Source organism: Linderina pennispora (genome assembly GCF_002104995.1).
Source record: "Linderina pennispora strain ATCC 12442 chromosome Unknown DL89scaffold_3, whole genome shotgun sequence".
NCBI lineage: Eukaryota > Fungi > Kickxellomycota > Kickxellomycetes > Kickxellales > Kickxellaceae > Linderina > Linderina pennispora.
In genome coordinates, this window is record NW_024468251.1 from 653,627 (window position 1) to 673,567 (window position 19,941).

General features: G+C 55.3%; 11 protein-coding genes across 11 annotated transcripts; 5 read left to right on the forward strand and 6 right to left on the reverse strand.

Moving 5' to 3' along the window:
• Positions 1-1,001: 1,001 nt before the first annotated feature.
• On the forward strand, positions 1,002-3,221 carry DL89DRAFT_291285 (uncharacterized protein; the record flags this gene model as incomplete). Its single annotated transcript, XM_040890179.1, has 1 exon — positions 1,002-3,221. The coding sequence occupies one exon, from the start codon at positions 1,002-1,004 to the stop codon at positions 3,219-3,221; it is 2,220 nt and encodes a 739-aa protein (XP_040745465.1).
• A 2,039-nt stretch (positions 3,222-5,260) lies between these two features.
• On the forward strand, positions 5,261-6,737 carry DL89DRAFT_265710 (uncharacterized protein). Its single transcript, XM_040886789.1, has one exon. It carries the CDS (start codon positions 5,438-5,440, stop codon positions 6,500-6,502), a length of 1,065 nt encoding a protein of 354 aa, XP_040745466.1. The 5' UTR covers positions 5,261-5,437; the 3' UTR covers positions 6,503-6,737.
• On the reverse strand, positions 6,714-7,643 carry DL89DRAFT_265711 (uncharacterized protein). Its single transcript, XM_040886790.1, has one exon. It carries the CDS (start codon positions 7,550-7,552, stop codon positions 6,767-6,769), a length of 786 nt encoding a protein of 261 aa, XP_040745467.1. The 5' UTR covers positions 7,553-7,643; the 3' UTR covers positions 6,714-6,766.
• A 244-nt stretch (positions 7,644-7,887) lies between these two features.
• Positions 7,888-8,973, reverse strand: DL89DRAFT_291288 (aldose 1-epimerase; the record flags this gene model as incomplete). The annotated part of the gene is made up of 1 exon (XM_040890180.1): positions 7,888-8,973. The coding sequence occupies one exon, from the start codon at positions 8,971-8,973 to the stop codon at positions 7,888-7,890; it is 1,086 nt and encodes a 361-aa protein (XP_040745468.1).
• Positions 8,974-9,286: 313 nt separating this feature from the next.
• On the reverse strand, positions 9,287-10,307 carry DL89DRAFT_265713 (2,3-diketo-5-methylthio-1-phosphopentane phosphatase). The gene has a single exon (XM_040886791.1). It carries the CDS (start codon positions 10,243-10,245, stop codon positions 9,502-9,504), a length of 744 nt encoding a protein of 247 aa, XP_040745469.1. The 5' UTR covers positions 10,246-10,307; the 3' UTR covers positions 9,287-9,501.
• A 61-nt stretch (positions 10,308-10,368) lies between these two features.
• On the forward strand, positions 10,369-10,980 carry DL89DRAFT_265714 (uncharacterized protein). Its single transcript, XM_040886792.1, has one exon. It carries the CDS (start codon positions 10,478-10,480, stop codon positions 10,772-10,774), a length of 297 nt encoding a protein of 98 aa, XP_040745470.1. The 5' UTR covers positions 10,369-10,477; the 3' UTR covers positions 10,775-10,980.
• DL89DRAFT_244443 (Zinc/iron permease) lies at positions 10,369-12,106 on the reverse strand (the record flags this gene model as incomplete). Its single annotated transcript, XM_040885062.1, has 3 exons — positions 10,369-11,148; positions 11,239-11,518; positions 11,621-12,106. The coding sequence occupies 3 exons, from the start codon at positions 12,104-12,106 to the stop codon at positions 10,862-10,864; spliced, it is 1,053 nt and encodes a 350-aa protein (XP_040745471.1). The 3' UTR covers positions 10,369-10,861.
• Positions 12,107-13,441: 1,335 nt separating this feature from the next.
• On the reverse strand, positions 13,442-14,501 carry DL89DRAFT_274244 (histone-fold-containing protein; the record flags this gene model as incomplete). The annotated part of the gene is made up of 2 exons (XM_040889162.1): positions 13,442-13,849; positions 14,451-14,501. The coding sequence occupies 2 exons, from the start codon at positions 14,499-14,501 to the stop codon at positions 13,442-13,444; spliced, it is 459 nt and encodes a 152-aa protein (XP_040745472.1).
• A 142-nt stretch (positions 14,502-14,643) lies between these two features.
• Positions 14,644-15,111, forward strand: DL89DRAFT_221195 (EF-hand; the record flags this gene model as incomplete). The annotated part of the gene is made up of 1 exon (XM_040884502.1): positions 14,644-15,111. One exon carries the CDS (start codon positions 14,644-14,646, stop codon positions 15,109-15,111), a length of 468 nt encoding a protein of 155 aa, XP_040745473.1.
• A 14-nt stretch (positions 15,112-15,125) lies between these two features.
• On the reverse strand, positions 15,126-16,069 carry DL89DRAFT_106732 (pyrimidine 5'-nucleotidase). Its single transcript, XM_040883056.1, has one exon. The coding sequence runs from the start codon at positions 15,800-15,802 to the stop codon at positions 15,140-15,142; it is 663 nt and encodes a 220-aa protein (XP_040745474.1). The 5' UTR covers positions 15,803-16,069; the 3' UTR covers positions 15,126-15,139.
• Positions 16,070-17,210: 1,141 nt separating this feature from the next.
• DL89DRAFT_321179 (uncharacterized protein) lies at positions 17,211-19,546 on the forward strand (the record flags this gene model as incomplete). The annotated part of the gene is made up of 4 exons (XM_040891263.1): positions 17,211-17,781; positions 17,815-17,988; positions 18,429-18,644; positions 19,416-19,546. The coding sequence occupies 4 exons, from the start codon at positions 17,211-17,213 to the stop codon at positions 19,544-19,546; spliced, it is 1,092 nt and encodes a 363-aa protein (XP_040745475.1).
• Between the last annotated feature and the right edge of the window lie 395 nt (positions 19,547-19,941).

A 19,941-nucleotide genomic window follows, 5' to 3' on the forward strand; every position in this document is an offset into this window, starting at 1 on the left:
AAAGAAGAATCCCAGCCTATTCTGTGTGTCTGTGTGGGATTGCGGGCGCTCAAAGAGCCTGCAGTTCGCTTCAAGACGCTTTGTTTGCGGTAGCCCGCCGGTTGCAAGGGGAGAGGAGACATGGGTGTCAGCAGCGGCATGGGACACTTCAACCTACCCACCCATGCGCTCCTGTCGCCTGATGACCGATGAACAGAAAGGAGCCGTGTCGGTGCCCTTTGGAAAAACAAACGCCCGCCACTGGCTGCAAGCCGTTTGGGATACCACGGAGCGCCGAAGGCCAGGGAGGGGGTGCAGTTTCCTGGACCCGCCACCCTCCGGATGCTGATGTGATATCTGTTATGAATACCTCAGCCGTATTGGTGATGTAAATGCAGTTTGTCTCTGGGCGCTTCAGGAATTAGCAACGAAGAGCAAGATCCTTTGTTTGTAGGCACAGACGGCAGGGACAGCAGGAATGGCGAAGGTTAAAAGCAGCCAGCAGGCTGTTAAAATATCGTACGACATTTGTGCCAAGCAGCAGTTTTCGCTGATGCTGCTGCTCAGCGGCGCTTTTTGGACAAGTGCTGTTCTTACGGTGGTCGTCTAATCGGCTACCATCAATCTCGTTTGGATATACCTTGCGCTTTTTGCCGCCCCACGCTCTATGGAGCTCACAGATCAGTTTGCAATGGACATTCTATTTTCTTCCTGCAGGCACAGTCCATAAGGCATATATCACATACGGATGTTGGTGCAGCATCACGCCTGTAGCAGGCGCTTTGAACCCCCACGTGGGGGAGATTGCTTGCTGCTCCAGAAACCAGAACAGCATTCAGGCGCTCTGATTGATCAAGACACAAGCGCACTTCTCACCCACACAAAAAGTGCTTTTTTGAATTTCGCTTCTTCTTTCTTGGCAGTGGTGTCCGTTGGCAGCATTTTGCCTGTGAGCCATTTTTCAGTATTGTCTACAGTCTAATTTCCACCAGCTTGAGCACATTGTGTTGTTATTCGCAACCATGGAGGACGAGCACAAAACAATGATTACACAGCTCACCGATTTGGACGACCATGCGCTGGACGAGCAGGCAGGGCTGTTCATGCATCCGCGGCACAAAACACTCAAGGCAGGGCAGACGCCGCGGCCGCTGTCCCAGCCATTCTTTCAGCCGCAGCAGGTGTTCCCAGACGTGATGAACGTGAGTGCCATGGTAGAGCGACAGGAACAGAAGGAACAGAAGGAGCACCAGCAGCACCAGCAGCAGCACCAAACGGAGAATGCACCGAATGACTCACCAACACCCACAGCCTTGGTGGGCAACAGGTCGTCCGGTGCTGTATCAAAGATGAATCCCGCTGGTTCTTCTTCGGCTGTTGCTGTTGCCCTTGCTGCTACTGCTTCTGCTTCTGCTGCCCAGGACCCAGTATCCACAACGGCTGAGCCGATGAACCTGGCGCTCCCGGCGCCCAAGGGCGTAGTCGGAGCTGGAAATACCGATGTATTGAATGTGGGTTTAGCGGGCAGCATAGGAATAGGGCAGGCGCGCTCAGGGCTGCGCAGCGTGTCCCTGACGCGGCTAGCAGGCGAGGGGTCAGATGGACTATTGCGGACCCTAGGCAGTGGCGAGTCACTCGTGCGTGACGGGGCCAACAATGCGTGGCCAGAGCGGCGTGGACGCACGCCCAATCCGCCAGCATCAAGTGACACAGCCGGGTATCTCCAGCCTGCACTGCGCAGCGGCACACCGGTCGAGACGCCTATAGAGGAGGGCGACCGGCAGCTCAGCGTCGAGACCAGCCGGCCAAACAAGGCAGGGCGCAAGCCCGGCAAGCGGGCAGGGGACCGCCCTATGCAAGGAAAGTCCAGCAGGCTGTTTACGCGGCGCACAGCGGCATCGAGCCGTGGCAGTGAGGAGGACGGCTCGGATGAGAACGAGCAGTTCATCTACCGCAACTCGCGCAGCAGCCTGCGTGTCAACTCGATCCCCGAAGAGCCATACGACGAGCGCGAACCGACTGGCAAGCGGCGCAGCAACCGGCACCGGCTGTCGACATATATGAGCGGCGACCGGCGGCTCAGCTCGGGTGTGGGACGCATGGGTGCGGCTATGGGAGCCATGTCATCGATCAGCCAGTACCCGGCGTATGGCTCCAGCCCGGCATACGCTGGTGCAGGCGCCAGCTCGGGTATGACCACATCGGTAGGTGGTATTGGACCGGGCAGCCGGTCTGGCCGGCGCGTTGGTGGTAGGCATATGGTGCGCGGCAGCAGCAGTAACAACGGGCACCGTTTCAGCATTCTGACACAGTCCAACAACGAGTACGGCGAGAGTACCGAAGAGAGCGATCTGGACGCTGAGCCCGCGGGACTGCGGTCTACGTACAACACATATGCGCGCCGCAACAGCCGCAGGTTCCACTCGAACGTGTACTATGGATCGTCTGAGGATCTGCCGGAGACGACGCCCCTGTTCCGTCGTCACACCGGCCAGCGTCGCAAAAAGGCAGGCATGCTAACCCAGCTGCTACGTGCCATGCTCATGTCGCTTGCCATTCTGGCTTCGCTGTTCGTGCTGGCTGCACTGTTCAACTACACCTCGGCGCCACTGGCTGATGTGGAGGCGATAAAAGTGTCTAATATCCTGGCTACCGAAAAAGAGCTATTGTTTATTCTGCATGTCAGGTCGACTAACCCTAATATCCGCGAGGTACTTGTCGAGCGTGCTGAAATTGGCGTTTTTGCCGGCGCCGCCATTGCCAATTCGACAATATCGCCACCTGCTGGCCTGCTGGCCACCAACGAAACGGAGCCCGCGATCCTGCTGGGCAACGTGTACGAGCTGAGCGACCCGATGCGGTTTGCCCCAGGCTCGTTCCGCCTTCCCACCACGGGCATCAAGACGACACAAATCAGTATTCACCACCCGGGCGCCTCGATCGGCAGCGGCGACGGTGACGATGACGACTCGGATTCAGGCAGGTGGAGACGGCTGCTCAAGGGCCCCTACGACCTAACCATCCGCGGAACTCTGCAGTACACCCTGTGGCAGAAGAACTACGCTGCCCGCATCTGTATTGCTAAGCTGGCTAACTCACCTGCCGAAAACTCCACGATGAGCACGTTTGTAACTGCTGCTGGGCTTGGGTGTGAAGAGCGCGATGACGATACTATTACGCTACCACATCCCCCTGTGCTGCCGTTCCTGAAAATCTTCGGCCGGCTCCTTTGGGCCCGCTGAGTTTAAAGTTTGTAGCGATTCCCTTCGCTGCCGCTTTTTTCTCTAGCGCTTGGCCCTTTACTTCTTCAGGACAATGCACCCGCCGGTACTCTTGACGAGGCAGCGCTAATAATAGGCACAGCCGCGCGTGCTCGGTGACTGGCGAATAATCACTCGTTTTGGCATTTGTACCCATGTTTCTAATATAGCCTGCATATGACAGGGATGGAGGCAGAATAAATGTGCAACTATCATTGTGCACACTCGGCACCAAAACATGCACAGGGCGTAGATCCCATCAGTCGCTGAACCAAACTCTACTTGGAATATATGTATGTGACGTATGCTGCCTGTTGCTCCTTTAATTGTCTTCCGCTCTTGCGACTGGAGGCAGTGGGCTGGATAAATACCATGCATTACTGGAAAACAGACGCTTCTTGAACAGTGGCAGCATTTCACTGACACTGCCTAATGTGATACACTTGGCAGGTTGAATTAAGCTGCACCAAATGCTGCGGCCGGTTCCTGAGAAGCAAATAAAACATGCATGCTCCAGTGACAAACAGGGCTTTGTTGAGGAGAATGAGGCGTGGGGTGTATTTTCTACCAGCGCAGATATATGTGCAGGTGCTACCCTAAAGACGAGGCAGGCAGCTGTCCATTTGTGCTCTCTCGTCGATAGGGTAAGGGTAGCAGAGCTACTGCACTGCAAAAATATTTAAACAAGATACTTGAGGAGTGCATCTCGCGAGCAGCTCACACCAAAGCCACCACTACTCCACACCCAACTGCCACTACTCCACAACCTCCTTTGACAACAGCAGCAACTTGCCAGAGAGCAACATGCTATTATTTGCAACCACCGGTATGTCAGGCTTCTTCCCAAACCACCCCATAGCCCCCTCCTATGCCCACCTCCTGCGCTATTGACCTACAGCCCAATTTAACCGCACTGCCATGTTGGCAGAAAGAGAGCCTAACAACTCTTCCCCTCCCTATCTTCAGGTGTTAAAACGTGCTTTAAACATTTCACCACGGCCTACACATCCGACTGGCTGCGAGTCATGTGCCACTCCCCTTTGGGATATGCACAATGACGCAATGCCTAAGGAACCCGCTTGTTTGTTCGCAACCACCCATGCATGAAGTGACATCCACCCGCATTATAGTATGCTTCGCACTGAACAAGCCCTGGCCAAATACCAAAGGCTATGCAAACTTGTTTGAGAACAAAAGGCGAATGGGATCCATGTAAGGTGCTGTATCTTGCGAGCACGGGCTGGTGTGGGCGGGACGAACGTTTGGCCTGTGTATTAAGGCGCAGCTGTCCAGGGATAGGTTGCTCACCCACACCTCAACCTCCCCTTCCCAGCGCCTTGCGCATGTGTTTTTCCTTCGGCCACTAGTCAACGAGGTTGCTTATAATGGCCCACCCCACCCCCCGACGCGCTGACAACACACATCCTTAGCATCGATAGCCAAACCTCTACCTTCTGCATTCATCTTCTCTGGTCAGCATCCATATTTTTCTTTCCAAATCAAGTTTTGTATCCACAGCCACTAGCATGAAATTTACTGTCAGCGGTAAGTCTCCTCCCAAACAGGCGCAGATTAGAGAGGAGGGTTTTTTTGTCGCTCTATATACCCAAACTATTGTTTTTGACTGCTGGTTCGGCTATCCATCCCCAGAGCCCAGCCAACCACTGCAACCTCACGTGGGTAGTGGAAACGAGAAACGAAAATACTAAAGCGCTGCTTTTTTTGCCAATTTTCTGACCCCTCGCCTCATCGACCCCCAAAAACCAATGCGGCATGAGGGGGACGCCTTTAAAAAAGAGTGACTATGCTCATGGTCGATTTTCTGTTCTTTTTCTCCTCTACTTGCGCCAAAATACTAAATATTTCTGCTCTCTTAAATTCCATATTCGCTCCCCTTTGTTTCTACACCCTCGTTTCCCGGTTTTTGGCTTTGCATATCCTGTAATACAACCGAAATTCCCCAATTACATAAATAAGCCGAACACATCCACCGATACTAAAAAAGAGCCGAAACGGACCTTATTTTTAACTTCCCCCTATTTTGCCCCCGCCACCGTGGGCTCTGGATATCTCTTGCCCCTGCGTAACGAAATAATTACCCGTCGCCGTCGCCGCCGCTGCCGCACACTACAATAGCCGAAAACTACCTAGCAGCCTATCGCCTGATCGAGCCTGCTTGTAACGATAATACTAGCTCTATGGCACCGCAACAGCCAGGATATTCGCAAGGGATGGTCTCGACAAGCGGATACACGTTTCAAATGCCCATGACCACTACCAGTGCTGCTGGTTCGGCGCTCGCCGCCAGCCGTGGGTCCGTATCGTTCACACAGCCACCATTAACCAGTAGCAGTACTATACCCAAGCCGACTACGCTCGCGCCATCGGTCCAGCACGCCAATATGCCTCCTGGGTATTCGTCTCTGTGGAATGAGCAGGCAGTTGTTCCGTCCAATGACATATCTGGCAGTGGCGCTGGGTCGTCGCCAACACTGGGGTCGCGCCAGACGAACAATATCAACAGCGACGGCAAGAACATCAATGGCAAGCGTACCGGTGGAGGAGCAAAATCCGGTGGAGTCCGTAAATCCCGCGCCGGCAACCCAGCAGTGAAGAGCGCCAGCCCCGACGACGACGACAACGACGACAGTTCCGAGGAGATGGACGAGAAGCGGCGCAAGTTCCTGGAGCGCAACCGCGTGGCAGCCAGCAAGTGCCGACAGAAGAAGAAGATGTGGATTAAGGAGCTGGAGCGGCGCGCCGAGGACGCGACGATGCAGAACCGCACGCTGCACCTGGCGGTTGCACAGCTGAAGGAGGAGGTGATAATCCTGAAGACACAGCTGCTGGCGCACCGCAACTGCGGGTGCAATGCAATCCAGCAGTACTTGCAGGCCGACTGCGGGGACCCGATGGCACACGCAGCAGTCGCGGCGGCGACGGTGCCGCTGACCCAGCCGCTGCCGGGCACGGTAATGCAGGATCCGACGGCGGCAGCAGCGGCAGCAGTGGTAGCAGCGGCTGCTGGCTTCCCACTTGCCACTCAGCCGCCCCCGCTCACACAGCAAATGCCGCCGCCGCCACCAGCGCCTCCACATGCACCTGTCCACGGCTTTGTGGCAGGTAGTTCGGCGTTTATTGAGCAGACACACCCCTCGGCCTCGCCGAACCCAGGCTCCCAAGCGGCCACCTCGCTGGTCGCAACGCCAGCCCTCAATAGTACTGGGTTTGGGAAGGGCCTGAACGACGTGCAGGTGCCGTAATTATGTGCTGGATACTTTCTTTTTTTGCCTGAGCCGTCCCAACGACCAGCATGTAAATTTGCCCGCTCACTGAAGCTGCACCGCGCATTCTCATCCATCTATTATTTTTTACTCCGAAACCACCATCCGTATCAAGGTGCGTGCTGGTGTGGCTGTCTATAAGAAAACGTTGGTAAATAGCACGGTGCACTGGCGCCGCATTCTGTTGTGTTGCGTAAATGTCATTGAGATATTGGAAAGACACGAAGGTGAATGTGAGTCGAATCAAAAGAGAATCGCAAAAACACTCAAAACAAACCCACATGGCGCTGCCACTGCGCTTGCTGCATTCTGCGGATGGAAGACATGCGGGGCGGCCATAGCCATCCGCTGCTCTTCCTGCTGCTGACCCAGAACCACCGTGCTGGTGTGCAGCATCGTTGCAACGCCGTCGCCTTCGTCGACAACAATCGTATTGCTAGTATCATGCATTGCGCTCCTGTTAGAGTCTCCCTCAGCTGATCTGTCTGCCACAGCGGCCTGGTCCTCGTCGATATCCTCGCCGTGGGCATTGACGATCTGGGTCACCACCTGGATGACCTTGTGCGGGCCAGATGTAGCTAAAGGAGCATGGGGTACGGTTGCGCTGGGCTGTGTAGCCGGGGTGCTGCGAGACTCCGGGCCGAGGTCCTCAGGCACTTCCATGTCGATTGACCCGGGCACCTGCAGGGTTTCAGAACTGCCTTGGGGCGATACATTGGCAACAGAAGGCACATTGGCAACAGAAGGCACATTGGCAACAGAAGGCACGTTTGCTACAGGTGACATGTCCATTCTGGCCTGTTGCTGGCTATCAGCAGGCATTTCAGTGCTGCTCTGCTGGGACGGCAGGCCAGAAGCGGCGTCGCTGGCATGGTTCACTATGGCGAAGTTCTTGGCTGGTGCCAGCACTCCCGTTACACGATTGAAGATTCCGTCGAGGTCGAGCAGTCCTCCCGGAGCACCGAGCACCGAGAGTGTCAGGATGAGCTGCGCACAGAACAGCTGAAGAAATAGAGCGGGCATGGTCATTAGTATATACTGAGGTTATCGTTGGAATAGTCGTGAAATAGGGGAGAATATGAGGAGAGGTGCTTTCTTTCGCATTCCTGCAAAGGTCGAGGTATGCAATTTTTTATATGGCCAGGGCCTGCTGCGTCAGGTATTCCCGGAAACCGGTCCTGAGTATGAACTTGTTGCCCGGCAAAGGACGACTGCTTGCGTATGTGCAGTAGCAAACAAGAAATAGGTCAGCGAGTTCAATGTGTGTGTGTCTTTTTGAAACGTTTGTCCGTCATTAGGGACCAAAATACGCAATGGCAGTAGCATTAAAATTTGGGCACATTGGAACGGGTTTCGGCGGCTGTTTAGGCAAGCAGGTTAAACTTGTACGTGGCCGTATGCGTAAAGTTGTCGCCAGGATGCAGCACGACCTGGTCGCGGAACTGCGGCAGGTTGACGGCATTGGTAAAGCGCTGGGTCTCCAACGCAACAGCAGCATAGTTGCCGTACTTGACACCGTCCTTTCCGATCAGCTTATCCGAGATCCAATTGCCTGTATACACGACCACGCACGGCTGATCCGTCAGCACGGTCATCTGCAGACCGGTCTTGTCGCTCCACAGCCGGGCGACCTCGTGCACGCTCTCGGTGGGCTTATCGCTGGCAACAAACACATGATCGTATCCGCGCAGCGTGTCCTTGTCAAAGGTCTCGATGTCGTCGCCGAAGCGGCGCGGCGCCGTGACAAAGTCCAGGTTCGTGCCCTTCACTGGGGCACACTCGCCAGTGGGAACCATAATGTGGTCAGGGCGCGTCGCCATGTAGCGGTCGGCGGTCAGACTGCACATGTGGTTATGGATGGTGGGCTCCTCAAAGCCTGTCAGGTTCCAGTACGTGTGGTTGGTCGGGTTCAGGATCGTCTCGGTGCCGTCCAGCAGCCGGCCGCCATACGTTAGCGTCATTGCGTTGTCCTCGGAGAGCGAGTAAGTGACAGAAAACTCGACCTCGCCTGGGAAGCCCTCTTCGCCGTCCGGCGACACATACGTGAACCTGACGCTGGATGGGCTGGACTCTGAAAGGACCTCGGCGGAAAACAGCTTCTTGTCGAAGCCGATCTTGCCGCCGTGCAGGCATACTTTGTTGGGCTGGATCTCGGGCAGCGAGAGCTTCTGGTTGGCCACGGTTACATCGTCGCACGGGTAGATACGGCCCGCCACGCGGCCCACAGTGGCACCAAAGTACGGGTCGTCGATGGCGAGCGATTCGATCCACTTCTCGTAGCTCTCAAAGCCCGCAACTACGTCGCGTGCAGTGTCGGTCTTGTCCTTGATGATGAAGCGCACGAGGCGGGCACCAAAGGTGGTTACGTGGAGCTCGGTGCCGCTGGCGTTGGTGAGCTTGTACAGGGTATACTTTTCGTCCTTGCTGAATGCCTGCTTCGTAACTGCCATGGTTTCGGAGGGGTGTGCTGTGTTTAAAGGGGGGTTGTTTGTACAGGCAGTGAGGGGGTGTTGATGGAGTGTGCGAGAAGGAAAAAACCGCGGGCCAGTGCCCATGCTTTTATACTCCTGTTGATGCAAGGAGGTTTTTCGCCTGAGCGCGTGAGCAGGCATGCGCATACCGGCCCTTGCGCGCCGGCCGATCCTGCCAGCACTTCCCCTGATCCAGGAGTGTAGATGGCACCGGGCTAGATGTTTCAGCATCGACCACCTCCAGTGCCCCGTGCAAGACCGATCAGGCAAGCAAAGAATGCAAAGACCAAGATTCTCATATGGCGAGACATTTTACTCCAGTACAACCAGCCACTAGGCCGCCTACCACTTGGTGTCTGGGCCTGCCAGTTATACCCAAACGCGTACTGGGCCAGAGACAAGCATCCGGCTAATGGCTGAACAAGCTGATACATTATCTATGGCTTCTTCTATGCAATACCAAATAGCAGTGATGTGGTGTGCATCGAGCCCCACTGCTGGCACTGTCTATGCAATGTCTAGGAAGTTGGTCGCAGTCCGGAACCCGCAGTCCTCGGCAATCGGGGCATTCCCCGGGCGCACCGACACCACAGTCTGCAGGCCGGCCTGATCCGCGGCCTGGATCTCCTTGATGCTATCGCTAATGAACAGCACGCGGCTGGGCTCCACGCCAATGTCCTTTACAATCCGGCTGTAGCTCTCGGGCTCGACCTTGGCGCCAATCTTGGTATCGTAGTAGCCCGAGAACAGTCCCAGCATATTGCCGTGGTCGGAGTGGCCAAACAGGAGCTTCTGCGCCTCGACGCTGCCCGACGAGTAGATGTACACGTTCTTGCCTGCCTCGACCCACCGGTGGATGGCCATGGAGGCATCGTCGTAGATTACACTGACCAGGGCGCCGCTCTCAAAGGCAAATTTCCACATGTACCCCTGCAGGCCCTTGAGCGGCCCGATCTTGCGGTCAGCGCGCATCTGCCACGACACGTTCGCCAGGACCTTTTGGCGAATCTCCTCCTGCGAGTCTGCGGCCAGGTCGATGGCAATGGCCTGGGCGAGCCCGTCGGCAACGTCCTTGTTGGCCTGCTCGGCAATGGACTGGACGTGGGCGCGGACTGTCGGGTCGGTCCAGTGTGTGGTGAGGAACTCGTCGATGTTGCTGGTGATGTAGGGGAACATGGTTTCGTGCACGAACGTGATGGGCGTCGTGGTGCCCTCAATGTCGAGCACGACCGTATCGTATGTGGCAGCCATTAAGCAGGAAACGAGAAATTTCAGAAAAAAAGAGTCTGAAGAGATAGCAGCTGTCGCCAAACACTTGGGAAAAAGGAAATCGCTGGCCATTTTTTTTCTCAGTTTTTTTTTTTGCTTTATTGTCTTTTCCCACCCACAAGAACAGCATAGCGCAATATGCACATATCCTATCTCCGCAAGCGCGCGCGCCTGGGGCACAGCCCCACTACATATCCTCACATAGCTCTAACATATGGAAGCAGAAATCGACAATATCATCGACTCGCTGATCGAAAGCGACCGGACAGTGTTTGGCGTAGTAGTCACGGACGACAGCGGGCTGTGCTTGGCAACCAGGGGCGACAACATCCCGGAGGAGGCAGCCGGGCTGGTGGCAGCCATTGCCAACCGGTCAGAGAACTTTCTGTCGCAGCCTAACGCCGAGGTGGTGTATTCGCCGGTGGCAAAGATCGAGGCGGAGAACATGGTTGTTTTGGTGCGGAGAATCGACACGGTCGTGGTCGGGATCTTCAAACACCGGGACACATAGGGCTGGGGGGTTTTCATTTAGAAACAGGGCTTTTATGAGGGAAACGAAAAATGAGAATGAAGCTTTTAGATATCATCTATGGACGCTCTACTCCTCGTTGAGGGCAATGACGGCCATGATGGCCAGGCCGACCAGCATTGCGGCAATCTCGACCAGGGCCATGTTCACATTGCGCTTCAGCCGCAGCTCCTCGCTGACCTTGCTCTGGCGCTCCCCATGTTGCTCCTCCTCCTCATCGGGCTGCAGCAGATCGGGCAGCACCGACACAGTGCCGACATAAATGAATCCGCCGGCCGTGAAGGGAATAACAAGCTTACTCCACGGAACACCGGCCACGGTCGCTGGGAACAGGCCCAGGAGACCCGACACGAACTCTGGCAGAATCGACGCGCCCTTCGCCCCGCCTGGGACAAACAGCGGCGCGCCCTTGGTAAGCAGCCCCGAGACATTCAGAACGTTGCCACTGCCGGCCTCCTCGATCAGAATGCCGGCAATGGTACCGGCAATGGCGCCCAGGGCGGTAAAGAACTGCGACGCCAGGGCCGACGACCGCGAGAACCCAGACTGCACCAGAATGGCAAAGTCGCCCAGCTCGTGGGGGATCTCGTGGAAGAACACGGCGACAAAGGTCGACAGGCCCGCAGCATGGCTCAGGTAGAACGACGCAGCCATGGCCAGCCCGTCGGTGAAGTTGTGGGTGGCATCGGCGATCAGATTCAGATACGCTGACATCTTCACCTGCCTCTTGGCCGGCGCCCCGTGCGACTCGCCATCGCTGGCCGCGTCCTTCTCGTCATCGCTCTTGTTCGTCCGCCGCTTGCGCAGGTTCTGCTTGCCGTCGGCTACTGAGCTCGATGCGGCCGCTGTGGGCTTCGCGCTGTGCGAGTGGCCATGCGAGTGGCCATGCGAGTGGCCGTGCGAGTGGCCGTCTCCAAAGATACGCATAAACTTGTCCACTACAACAAACACCAGCAGGCCGACGAAGATTGCGCATCCATACACAGTGTTGCGCGTCGCCTCAGGCACGTCGTCGTCGTGGCTATGGCTGTGGCCGTGGTGATCGTGGCCATCCGAGAACATATGCGGAAGCAGGTGCAGAAACACATCACCGAGCAGCCCGCCCACGGCAAAGCCGACCATCACCCGCAGCGCCCTGTTGGGAATGGACGACGGCGTGGCAAACAGAATCAGGTTCGGGAACAGCGAAATGTAAAAGGTGGCCAGCAGCGACGACATGGCCGGGTTGCCCTTGGGGAACAGCCCGCCCAGCAGCTTCTCCAGCCCCGACGTCCTCTGCGCCGCACGCTTCTCGTGGATGTGGTCGTGCGGCATGTCGTGGTGGCCGCTCAGGTGCGCAAACGGACACCCGCCGTCCTTGGCTGCCTCGCGCTCAAACAGCTGCTTGGCCGGGTTGCGTGCTTCCTTGGCGCCGCACCCGCACCCGCACCCGCCGTCGGGGTGGCCGTGGCTCGCGTGGTGCACGTCGAAGCGGGTCTCCTTGTGGCCAGCATACTCGTCGACATGGAACTCCATGCTGGGATTCAGCTCCTTGGACAGAATCGGGCAGTTGCCCTTCATGTACGCAATTGCCTGAGCCGCCGTCATCTGCCCCGCCCGGTACTCGGCGCGCACGCGCTGGAAGTGCGGGCAGTTGTTGAGCAGCGGCGACGTCGTGTCGCACAGCACGTCCATGGCTTTGACCGCCGCGCGCTGGACCGCGGGCTCCTCGCTGGTCTCGTCAACGCCATAAAGCATATCCGACAGCTCACGGCACTGGTCGGCCATCGACCTGCCCTCGATGTCCTGCGGCCGGACCGGTGGCGAGAAGAACGGGCACCGCTGCGCTAACTCCTTGATGGCCCGCGACGGCTCCAGCCGCCCGTCCGCATACCGGCCCTTGATCTGGTTGAACGTCGGGCACTGCGTCAGCGACGGGCACGCCAGCTTCACCAGCGCATCCATCACCTGCTTGGGCTCTCCGCTGCCGTCCCACACGGCCTTTGTCAGCTTGTCCAGTTGGCGGCAGTCGGCTGTCGGCGCATGCCCGGCGTGCTTGTCCGGTTCCGCCATTGCCTGCCGGACTGCCTCCTCAAGCTCCGAGGCGCTGGTGATGGATGCCCCGCGGATGATCGGGCAATTGTGCGAGTCTAGTTCGTCGAACGCCTGCTTGGCTGTGATCTTGCCTGGAAGCAGCTCGTCCTTGACCACATGGTCAAAGAGCGGGCACCGTCCGAATAGGTCGAGCGCCGGGTCGGCACTGTGTGCAGCGATGCCGGCAAGGCACGCAAGGAGCAGCACTGCTGCGAGTAGGAGCAGCCGCTTGGATAGTTGGCCTGCTCTCATTAAAGGGGGTTGCGAATTTGCTTGCGATGTAAAGAGGGGTAAGGGAGGATAGCGGGTAATACAAGAAGGTGCTGGCGTTAAAAAAAAAATTCAGGGGAGGAAAAACGTGTGCTATTTATTCGCCACTGTGCGAAACAAGCCGGGCTTTAGCGAAATGCGTTGGGTTTCTTGAACCACTAAAATTATAACGGAGCACATCCTGCTCCTGCCCACACCGGCCCGCTGCCAACGCACCACGAAACCCAGCCCCTGTTCCACCGGTGACTGCCCGCTTCAAAACCAGCTACTGAAGTGTTTCAAAAAATGGTCCTTTTTATTACATGACTAGTTAGGCGCCGACTTCTTTCCCTTCTCCATTAGCTGCTTGTGGATATACGGGATCACGCCGCCGCCCGCAATCGTCGCCTTCACCAGCAGATCCAGCTCGTCGTCGCCCCGGATCGCAAGCTGCAGGTGCCGCGGCGAAATCCGCTTCGACTTCAGGTCGCGCGCCGCGTTCCCCGCCAGCTCCAGCACCTCTGCCACCAGGTACTCCAGCACCGCCGCTGTGTACACTGCCGCCTTCGCCCCCACCCGCGTCGAGTGCTGCGTTTCCCGCTTCAGGTACCGGTGCACACGCCCCACAGGGAACTGTAGCCCCGCCTTCGATGACCGCGACTGCACGCGCTTCTGCGACCCGCTCCCTGCGAATTTGCCGCCCGTCGCTGCCGGTCCTGTAACTCCCTTGGCTGGCTACAATTAATTTCATGCCATGACATCAGCCCGTGGTTCTCGCCCCCATTGGCCAGAATAATCCTCCACCCATCATGGGCTGCCCATGCTGGACCGCCTGCAACCAAACCCCCTTTCCACTCACCATTGATGACTATGCTATTTTGTTTTTTGGCTTGTCGGTGTCTAGAGTCTGCAACTAGTAAAAGAAGAGACCCAATTTTTAATTGATAGCGCTGGCTGTCTGGCTATCGAAAACTATGTGCGCGTTAGAAGAAAGAGGCGCGTTTCAGACGCGAAAAATAACCCGTGGCAGAAAAAGTTAGAGTGAGAAAAAAAAAGTGAGAGAGGAGAAGAAAATGCTCAGCAACCCCAAGTCCAGCTTGGGGCAAGCAATGCTGGCCACAATTTTTTCCAAATCGCATAATTTGAGGGTAGCGCCCGGTGATTGGCGGGGCGATACGCTGCCTGGTCAAACCCGACCACTTTTCCACACACAAAACGCCATTTGCAACCGTCCTTTACTCTAAACACCGCTTTTTTCCTTCACATTACAGCTCACAATGAACCGGCCGGAAGGCAGCAAGCGGAACCTGCGGTCGAACTCCAGCGTCCGCCGCACATCAGCGGCCGCTGGCACACCGGCCTCGACTCGACCAACCCGCTCGCGCATTGCCGAAACCTCCCGGCGCCCCACACAAAGCCAGACGACGCCCACAGACACGCACCGGGTCCTCCGCCAGCACAGCCAGCCGTCGTGGGAGCCTTCGCAGCAGGACTGGCGCGACCGCATGAACCAGCATGACCAGCAGCCAATGTACTCGGGCAGCCCGACTGCGGAGCAGCAGGACGACATCCACAGGCTATTTCAGAGCCTTGACCACAAGGGCCGCGGCGTGATCTCGTCGCACAAACTGCGCGTGGCAATGGCGGAGATGGGGCTGGATGCGCCCACAGCAGAGGAGCTGAACGAGTGGGTGGCCGAGGTGGACCCAAAGGATACGGGCAGGATCAACTATGAGCAGTTTGAGGAGTTCATGGCTAGGCGCCTGGAGGAGGCCGACCAGCAGGACCAGATGATGAATGCCTTCAGGCTGTTCAAGCCTGGATCAGGCAGAGAGGGCATTACGTTTGGGGATCTGAAGCAGATTGCGAGCCATCTGGGCGAGAGTATCCCCGACGAGGAGCTGCACGAGATGATCAACATTGCCGACACCCAGGATACGGGTCAGGTCAGCTTCGAGGACTTTTCGCGTATTATGCTCAAGACCGGGCTGTTTTAGCTGTTGTTGCATTATTAAAAAGCCCTTTCTACTCAAATAGCTGCGGCAGTACCGACGGGAGCTGGTGAATTCTATCAATTTTGTAGTCTCCGGCAGGCTCGTCGACCGCGTGCGGCGAGACGTGGACAGCTGTCCAGCCGAATTCCTTGGCCATGGCCACGTTCTTTGCGCTATCGTCGACAAAGAAGCACTTTGTCGGATCCCGAGCGCCCGCCTCCTGCATCGCCTTCTCGTACGCGGGCCGCTCGGGCTTGCACGCGAAGTTGTGCTCTGAGTAGTCACAGTATGTAATGCCCTCGAACAGATCTCTGACGCCCAGGCACTTTAGTACCCGCTCCGCATGCTCCAGTCCCGCATTCGTGAACGCCCACTTGCGTGCCTTCACGCGCTGGATCATCTGGCGCAGCTCCGGGTCGCACTTGATCACCTCCTCCAGGGGCAGGCTGCCGTCGACCTTCTCGTTAAAGGCGCGCGGATCAATGTGGTGGTGCTTGATCAGCCCGCGGACTGAGAGCCCGTAGTCGCGGTAGTACTGGCCGCATGTCTTGGCCACGTCGGCGTGGTCCAGCCCCACTTCGCGTGCGAATGCGTAGATGCGCTCCTTCATCATCAGGTCGATGCCCACTGTGGGCGGGTAGAGGCAGTTGTCGATGTCGAAAAAGAACACGGACTCGTACGTGAATGAAACCATGGTTGCAAGAGATAAAAGTGCAAAAATGTGCTGTACAGGTTGGGTAGAAGAGGAAAGGCTGTTGGGCTACACAAGACTATCAGCAAGATGGTTTGTCTTTTGCGCACAGCAAGGTGCTCTACCGCAGCAGCTGGTCTGACAAATCAAAAGCACAGAATGTGCCAGTATGGTAATCTGATTCCGGCAATTCATGATGAGGGGTTTTAGCTGCGAATGTTTGCTAAGCAGCTGGTGAACAATCTGCAGAACCATGTGCACGAATGTTTGCGAGCTATGGCAGTATCAGCCCCTACTGTGTGTATATGCTGCGAATTAAAGATGATGATGGTCTATAGATCGATAACATCATCACTGCATATCACTTATAACAGGGATCAAGCGTGCCAAAATCAATAGTACAGTTGGCGGATGAGTGTTTTTGCTCAAATTTCTGTTTCTGGCAACATTATGTCTACCGGCAGCGCGCAGCAAAGGGCAATTAACTAAGATGTCAGTCAGATATGCAGCAGTACGCACAACCTCTGATAGAGGTGGCAAGGAGGGGGTGGGTTGGCCGACCCTGCCATAATCAAGAACTGACATTGTAGATGGATGTCCAGTGTTCACATGCGGCACGAATAAGGACCATACAGCTTCTAAAATTCGTCGACGGTCAGCACTGCTGGGATGCTGTGGGTGTGCATTTTGTGCAAGAGGGATTCTTTGGGAGAATCTACTGGCTGATAGGATCCATAGGCATTGGCGTTGTTACGCACACCAACAGGGTTGATTACGACTCGGATAACGATTATCAGGTAATAAAGGCGAAAGGCCGCCTCGTTGGCATATTCCCAAACGTCCGATCTATTACTTTCGATGTGGATTAATCTGAAAAGTATTGCCAACCAGAGGTAGCATATCTGTATGCGAGGTACTCTTCTCTGCCAATGGAGGATGACAGACAGTCTGTGTTAAGGGACAATTTAGGAGTAGGATTACTGCAATGACTTGTTGGATAATTAACAGACACTGTTACGCGCCTGCTGCAGCTGTCCCTGACGTCGACATGTCAGCAGAATCAAGCGACAGCATGCTAGGCGCCAACGAGAGCCCCGCTACAGCCTACGATACGGAGGTAGCGTCTAGACTCTGATAAATTGCAAAGATGGCCGTATTGAAAACACCCCTGCGCAACTCGTCTATTCCCTTTTCTCTCTTTTCTTAAGTATTAAATATATCTTTTAAAATCCCCACACATTCAACAAACACAACAAGTTTATTTAATACTCAACTACATTCTTTATATAAAATATCAGAAAACGACAATACGCAGAATATGGGTTTACGGTCAGATACGTTTAACGCAGACCCATTGCCAAGTACCTCGCATGACATCCTCGCGGATAGCCATACTGCAGGGGAAAATAGCATGAACCAGGGTGGATCTGCCGACAGCACTACAAGAGTGCTTGACCCGGCCGCGATCCAGACCCAGGCTGCAATTCAAGTCAGCATACAGAAGATCATTGCTGGTATAGAGCCATTCTCTGGTGACCCTGCTGGGCCAACTACTGTGATGTGGCTGAACATGGTAGATAAGAATCTGGCGCTTTTCGCTACGACTGATATCTCCAAGGAGGTGATTGTTGAATACGTACAGAAGCGGCTGACTGGACAAGCTGAGGCGATTATGCATGGCCACGAGTTCACCAGCCGCTCGGCTTTTGGACATGCTCTGAGAACAGCCTTTCCTGAGTCAATATTTATTGATGATGCTCGAGCCAAAATGGACAATATGGCAACGTTCGAGAACCTGCTAGCCGGAAGTATTCGGGCTGAAGGTCTCAAGCTATTGCGCCATGCAGGCGTCAACAATACGCACACCACGATGCTCGCCAGAACACTAGCTGAGATGGATGGATATGCATGGGTCGATGCGCGGCTAAAGCCAGAGGAAGCAACGGTTGACAACATCGATGACGCACCCAAGGCTTTTGGGCGTAGTGTTTCTATTCGCCGGGCTGCTGGTGTAGCTAAGAACCCCAAAGCAACGATACTGGGAAAAGCTAGGACTTCCAACGGTGAGCACAAAAAGGCAATGCCTGAGAGCGATGAAGCGTCCGATACATCCAAGCGTAAGCAGCGTAAGCAGCGTCAGCGCAAAAAGGACCGTGAGCGGATCAGGATTCTTGAGGAGAAGATTGCGAGTATGGAGTTATCAATGGCAGCGAAACCAAAACCCGCAACTACTCGCCCTAGCCACCCAAAAGCGTAGGCGGCTCTCAAGGCCAGCAATGCTCTGAGTCAGCATCATATGTAGTTGGAGCAATTTCAAATACATCTGTTACAACCATAGATAACCATGAGAGCCGCCCAACAAGCAAAGAGGTATGGAGCAGGGGCTGGAGAAAAGTTGATGGCGTGTCGCTAAACAGCCAACAAGCCAAAGCTATTGCTGATGAAGGCTCAGAGGTAGCGATAATTACCAATGATGCAGCTACGCGACTACACTTGTTAACTTGGACGCGGGATGCACCAGTGCTGATGCCTATCTGGGGAAATGCACATGGGCATAAATCCATAGGCTGTGCGTATGCCACAGTGAGCATTAAGCATGGCCTTGAAACCCGCATCTGCATGGTTGTAGTTGATCTGTCCAATGTGCCTTGGGATCTGCTGAACAAGTCCACATTGGACGCACTTGATGTGCAACTGATGACACCTGCAGCACGCCGTCGCATTGAGGCTCACCAACGTGAGCAAAAGCGTAAGAGGCAGGAGGCAGCGGAAGTCGTGTACGACGACTCTGAGATTGACACTGGCATTGACAGCGAGCATACTCTGGTTGACAGCAATGACGACAGTGCTGCTTATGACGAAACATTTGAGCCTAAAACCAAAGCCAAAAAGATCAATTCAATTCCGACTGATATATTGGACAAGTCGAAAAATACTATCTAGCGCGGGATGCGTGTTAAGCTCGGTTTACCACCGCAGCTCTTCAGCTTTGAGCGTGATGAGGAGTTTACCCGACTTGATGCCTTATACCCACCAGTCGACGAGGAAAATCTCTTGGGTCGCCTGAATGATCAGTGTCCGACGACTGCCTTGAAATGTCACCTGACAGATATCCTGATGAAGCACAACCTAGTTATTCGTGAGTACCCATCAGGATGCCCACCTCCGGCTGCAGTCGCACCGATTGTACCACCTATGGTACCCGATGCACGCCCAATACATGTGCTGCAACATTCTCAGAGAGACAGTGCTTTGGAAGCCATTGATTCATTTGCCGCGACTCGTCTGCAATATGGCATCGACTATCCGAGTGTGACGCATGCTCAGGCACCAGTATTCACGCGGCCAAAACCCAATACTACTGCTCGCCGTGTTTTGCTTGATGATTCTGCAAACAATGAGCTGAACATGGTATCGGCGGGATTGCAGCCAGCACGGCCATACGATGTGTTGGCGTTCTTACGGGATGCATGAATCATATGCTCACTGGATTTGGCTTCGTTCTTCACGACTCTCCGCTTGGATCCATCAGTGCGCAATTTTTGGGCCTACGATGCACATGTTCATGGCCACGTCGAAACTGCCAGACTGGTACAAGGCAATTCTGAATCACCAGCCATTGCACAGTCGTTCATCGAGTGGGTTATGTCGTCAGTGCCAGCCTTGAATGACAAGATGATCATGTACATCGACAACATCTACTTGAAGACTACCGACGATGACTACGACAAACATCTGCTTGATTAGGATGATTTTCTCAGTGCGCTCGAATCGGCGAATCTGCTCGTCAACATTGCTAACCTTCAGAGAGTCCAGTAGTTATGAGCTTTATGGAATGAATATGACTGGAATTTTGCTGAGGAGAAAAAGGGATGATGGGGCCGTTCCGGCCCACAATGTTTATACAGGTGGGGATTTGGATCTGCACATGGTGGCGAAGGGCATGAGGTTGCCCGAATGTCAACAGATACCATGCAGCGCCCAATAGTTGCGTCAGAGCCTGGGCAGATATGTGGCCGGTGCTATTAGCTACCAGATGATGGATGCTGGGAGCCATGGAAACTGAATCCAGTCTCATAGCAGAGCCAGATCTGTCTTGGACACGGCTAGTTGAATGCAGGAAACCCGCGGGACTCAGGAAA

Bases quoted from the DNA above. Each gene is read 5' to 3' on its own strand.
- DL89DRAFT_265710 (XM_040886789.1), top strand. From the start codon at position 5,438: ATGGCACCGCAACAGCCAGGATATTCGCAAGGGATGGTCTCGACAAGC.
- DL89DRAFT_265711 (XM_040886790.1), bottom strand. From the start codon at position 7,552: ATGACCATGCCCGCTCTATTTCTTCAGCTGTTCTGTGCGCAGCTCATC.
- DL89DRAFT_265713 (XM_040886791.1), bottom strand. From the start codon at position 10,245: ATGGCTGCCACATACGATACGGTCGTGCTCGACATTGAGGGCACCACG.
- DL89DRAFT_265714 (XM_040886792.1), top strand. From the start codon at position 10,478: ATGGAAGCAGAAATCGACAATATCATCGACTCGCTGATCGAAAGCGAC.
- DL89DRAFT_106732 (XM_040883056.1), bottom strand. From the start codon at position 15,802: ATGGTTTCATTCACGTACGAGTCCGTGTTCTTTTTCGACATCGACAAC.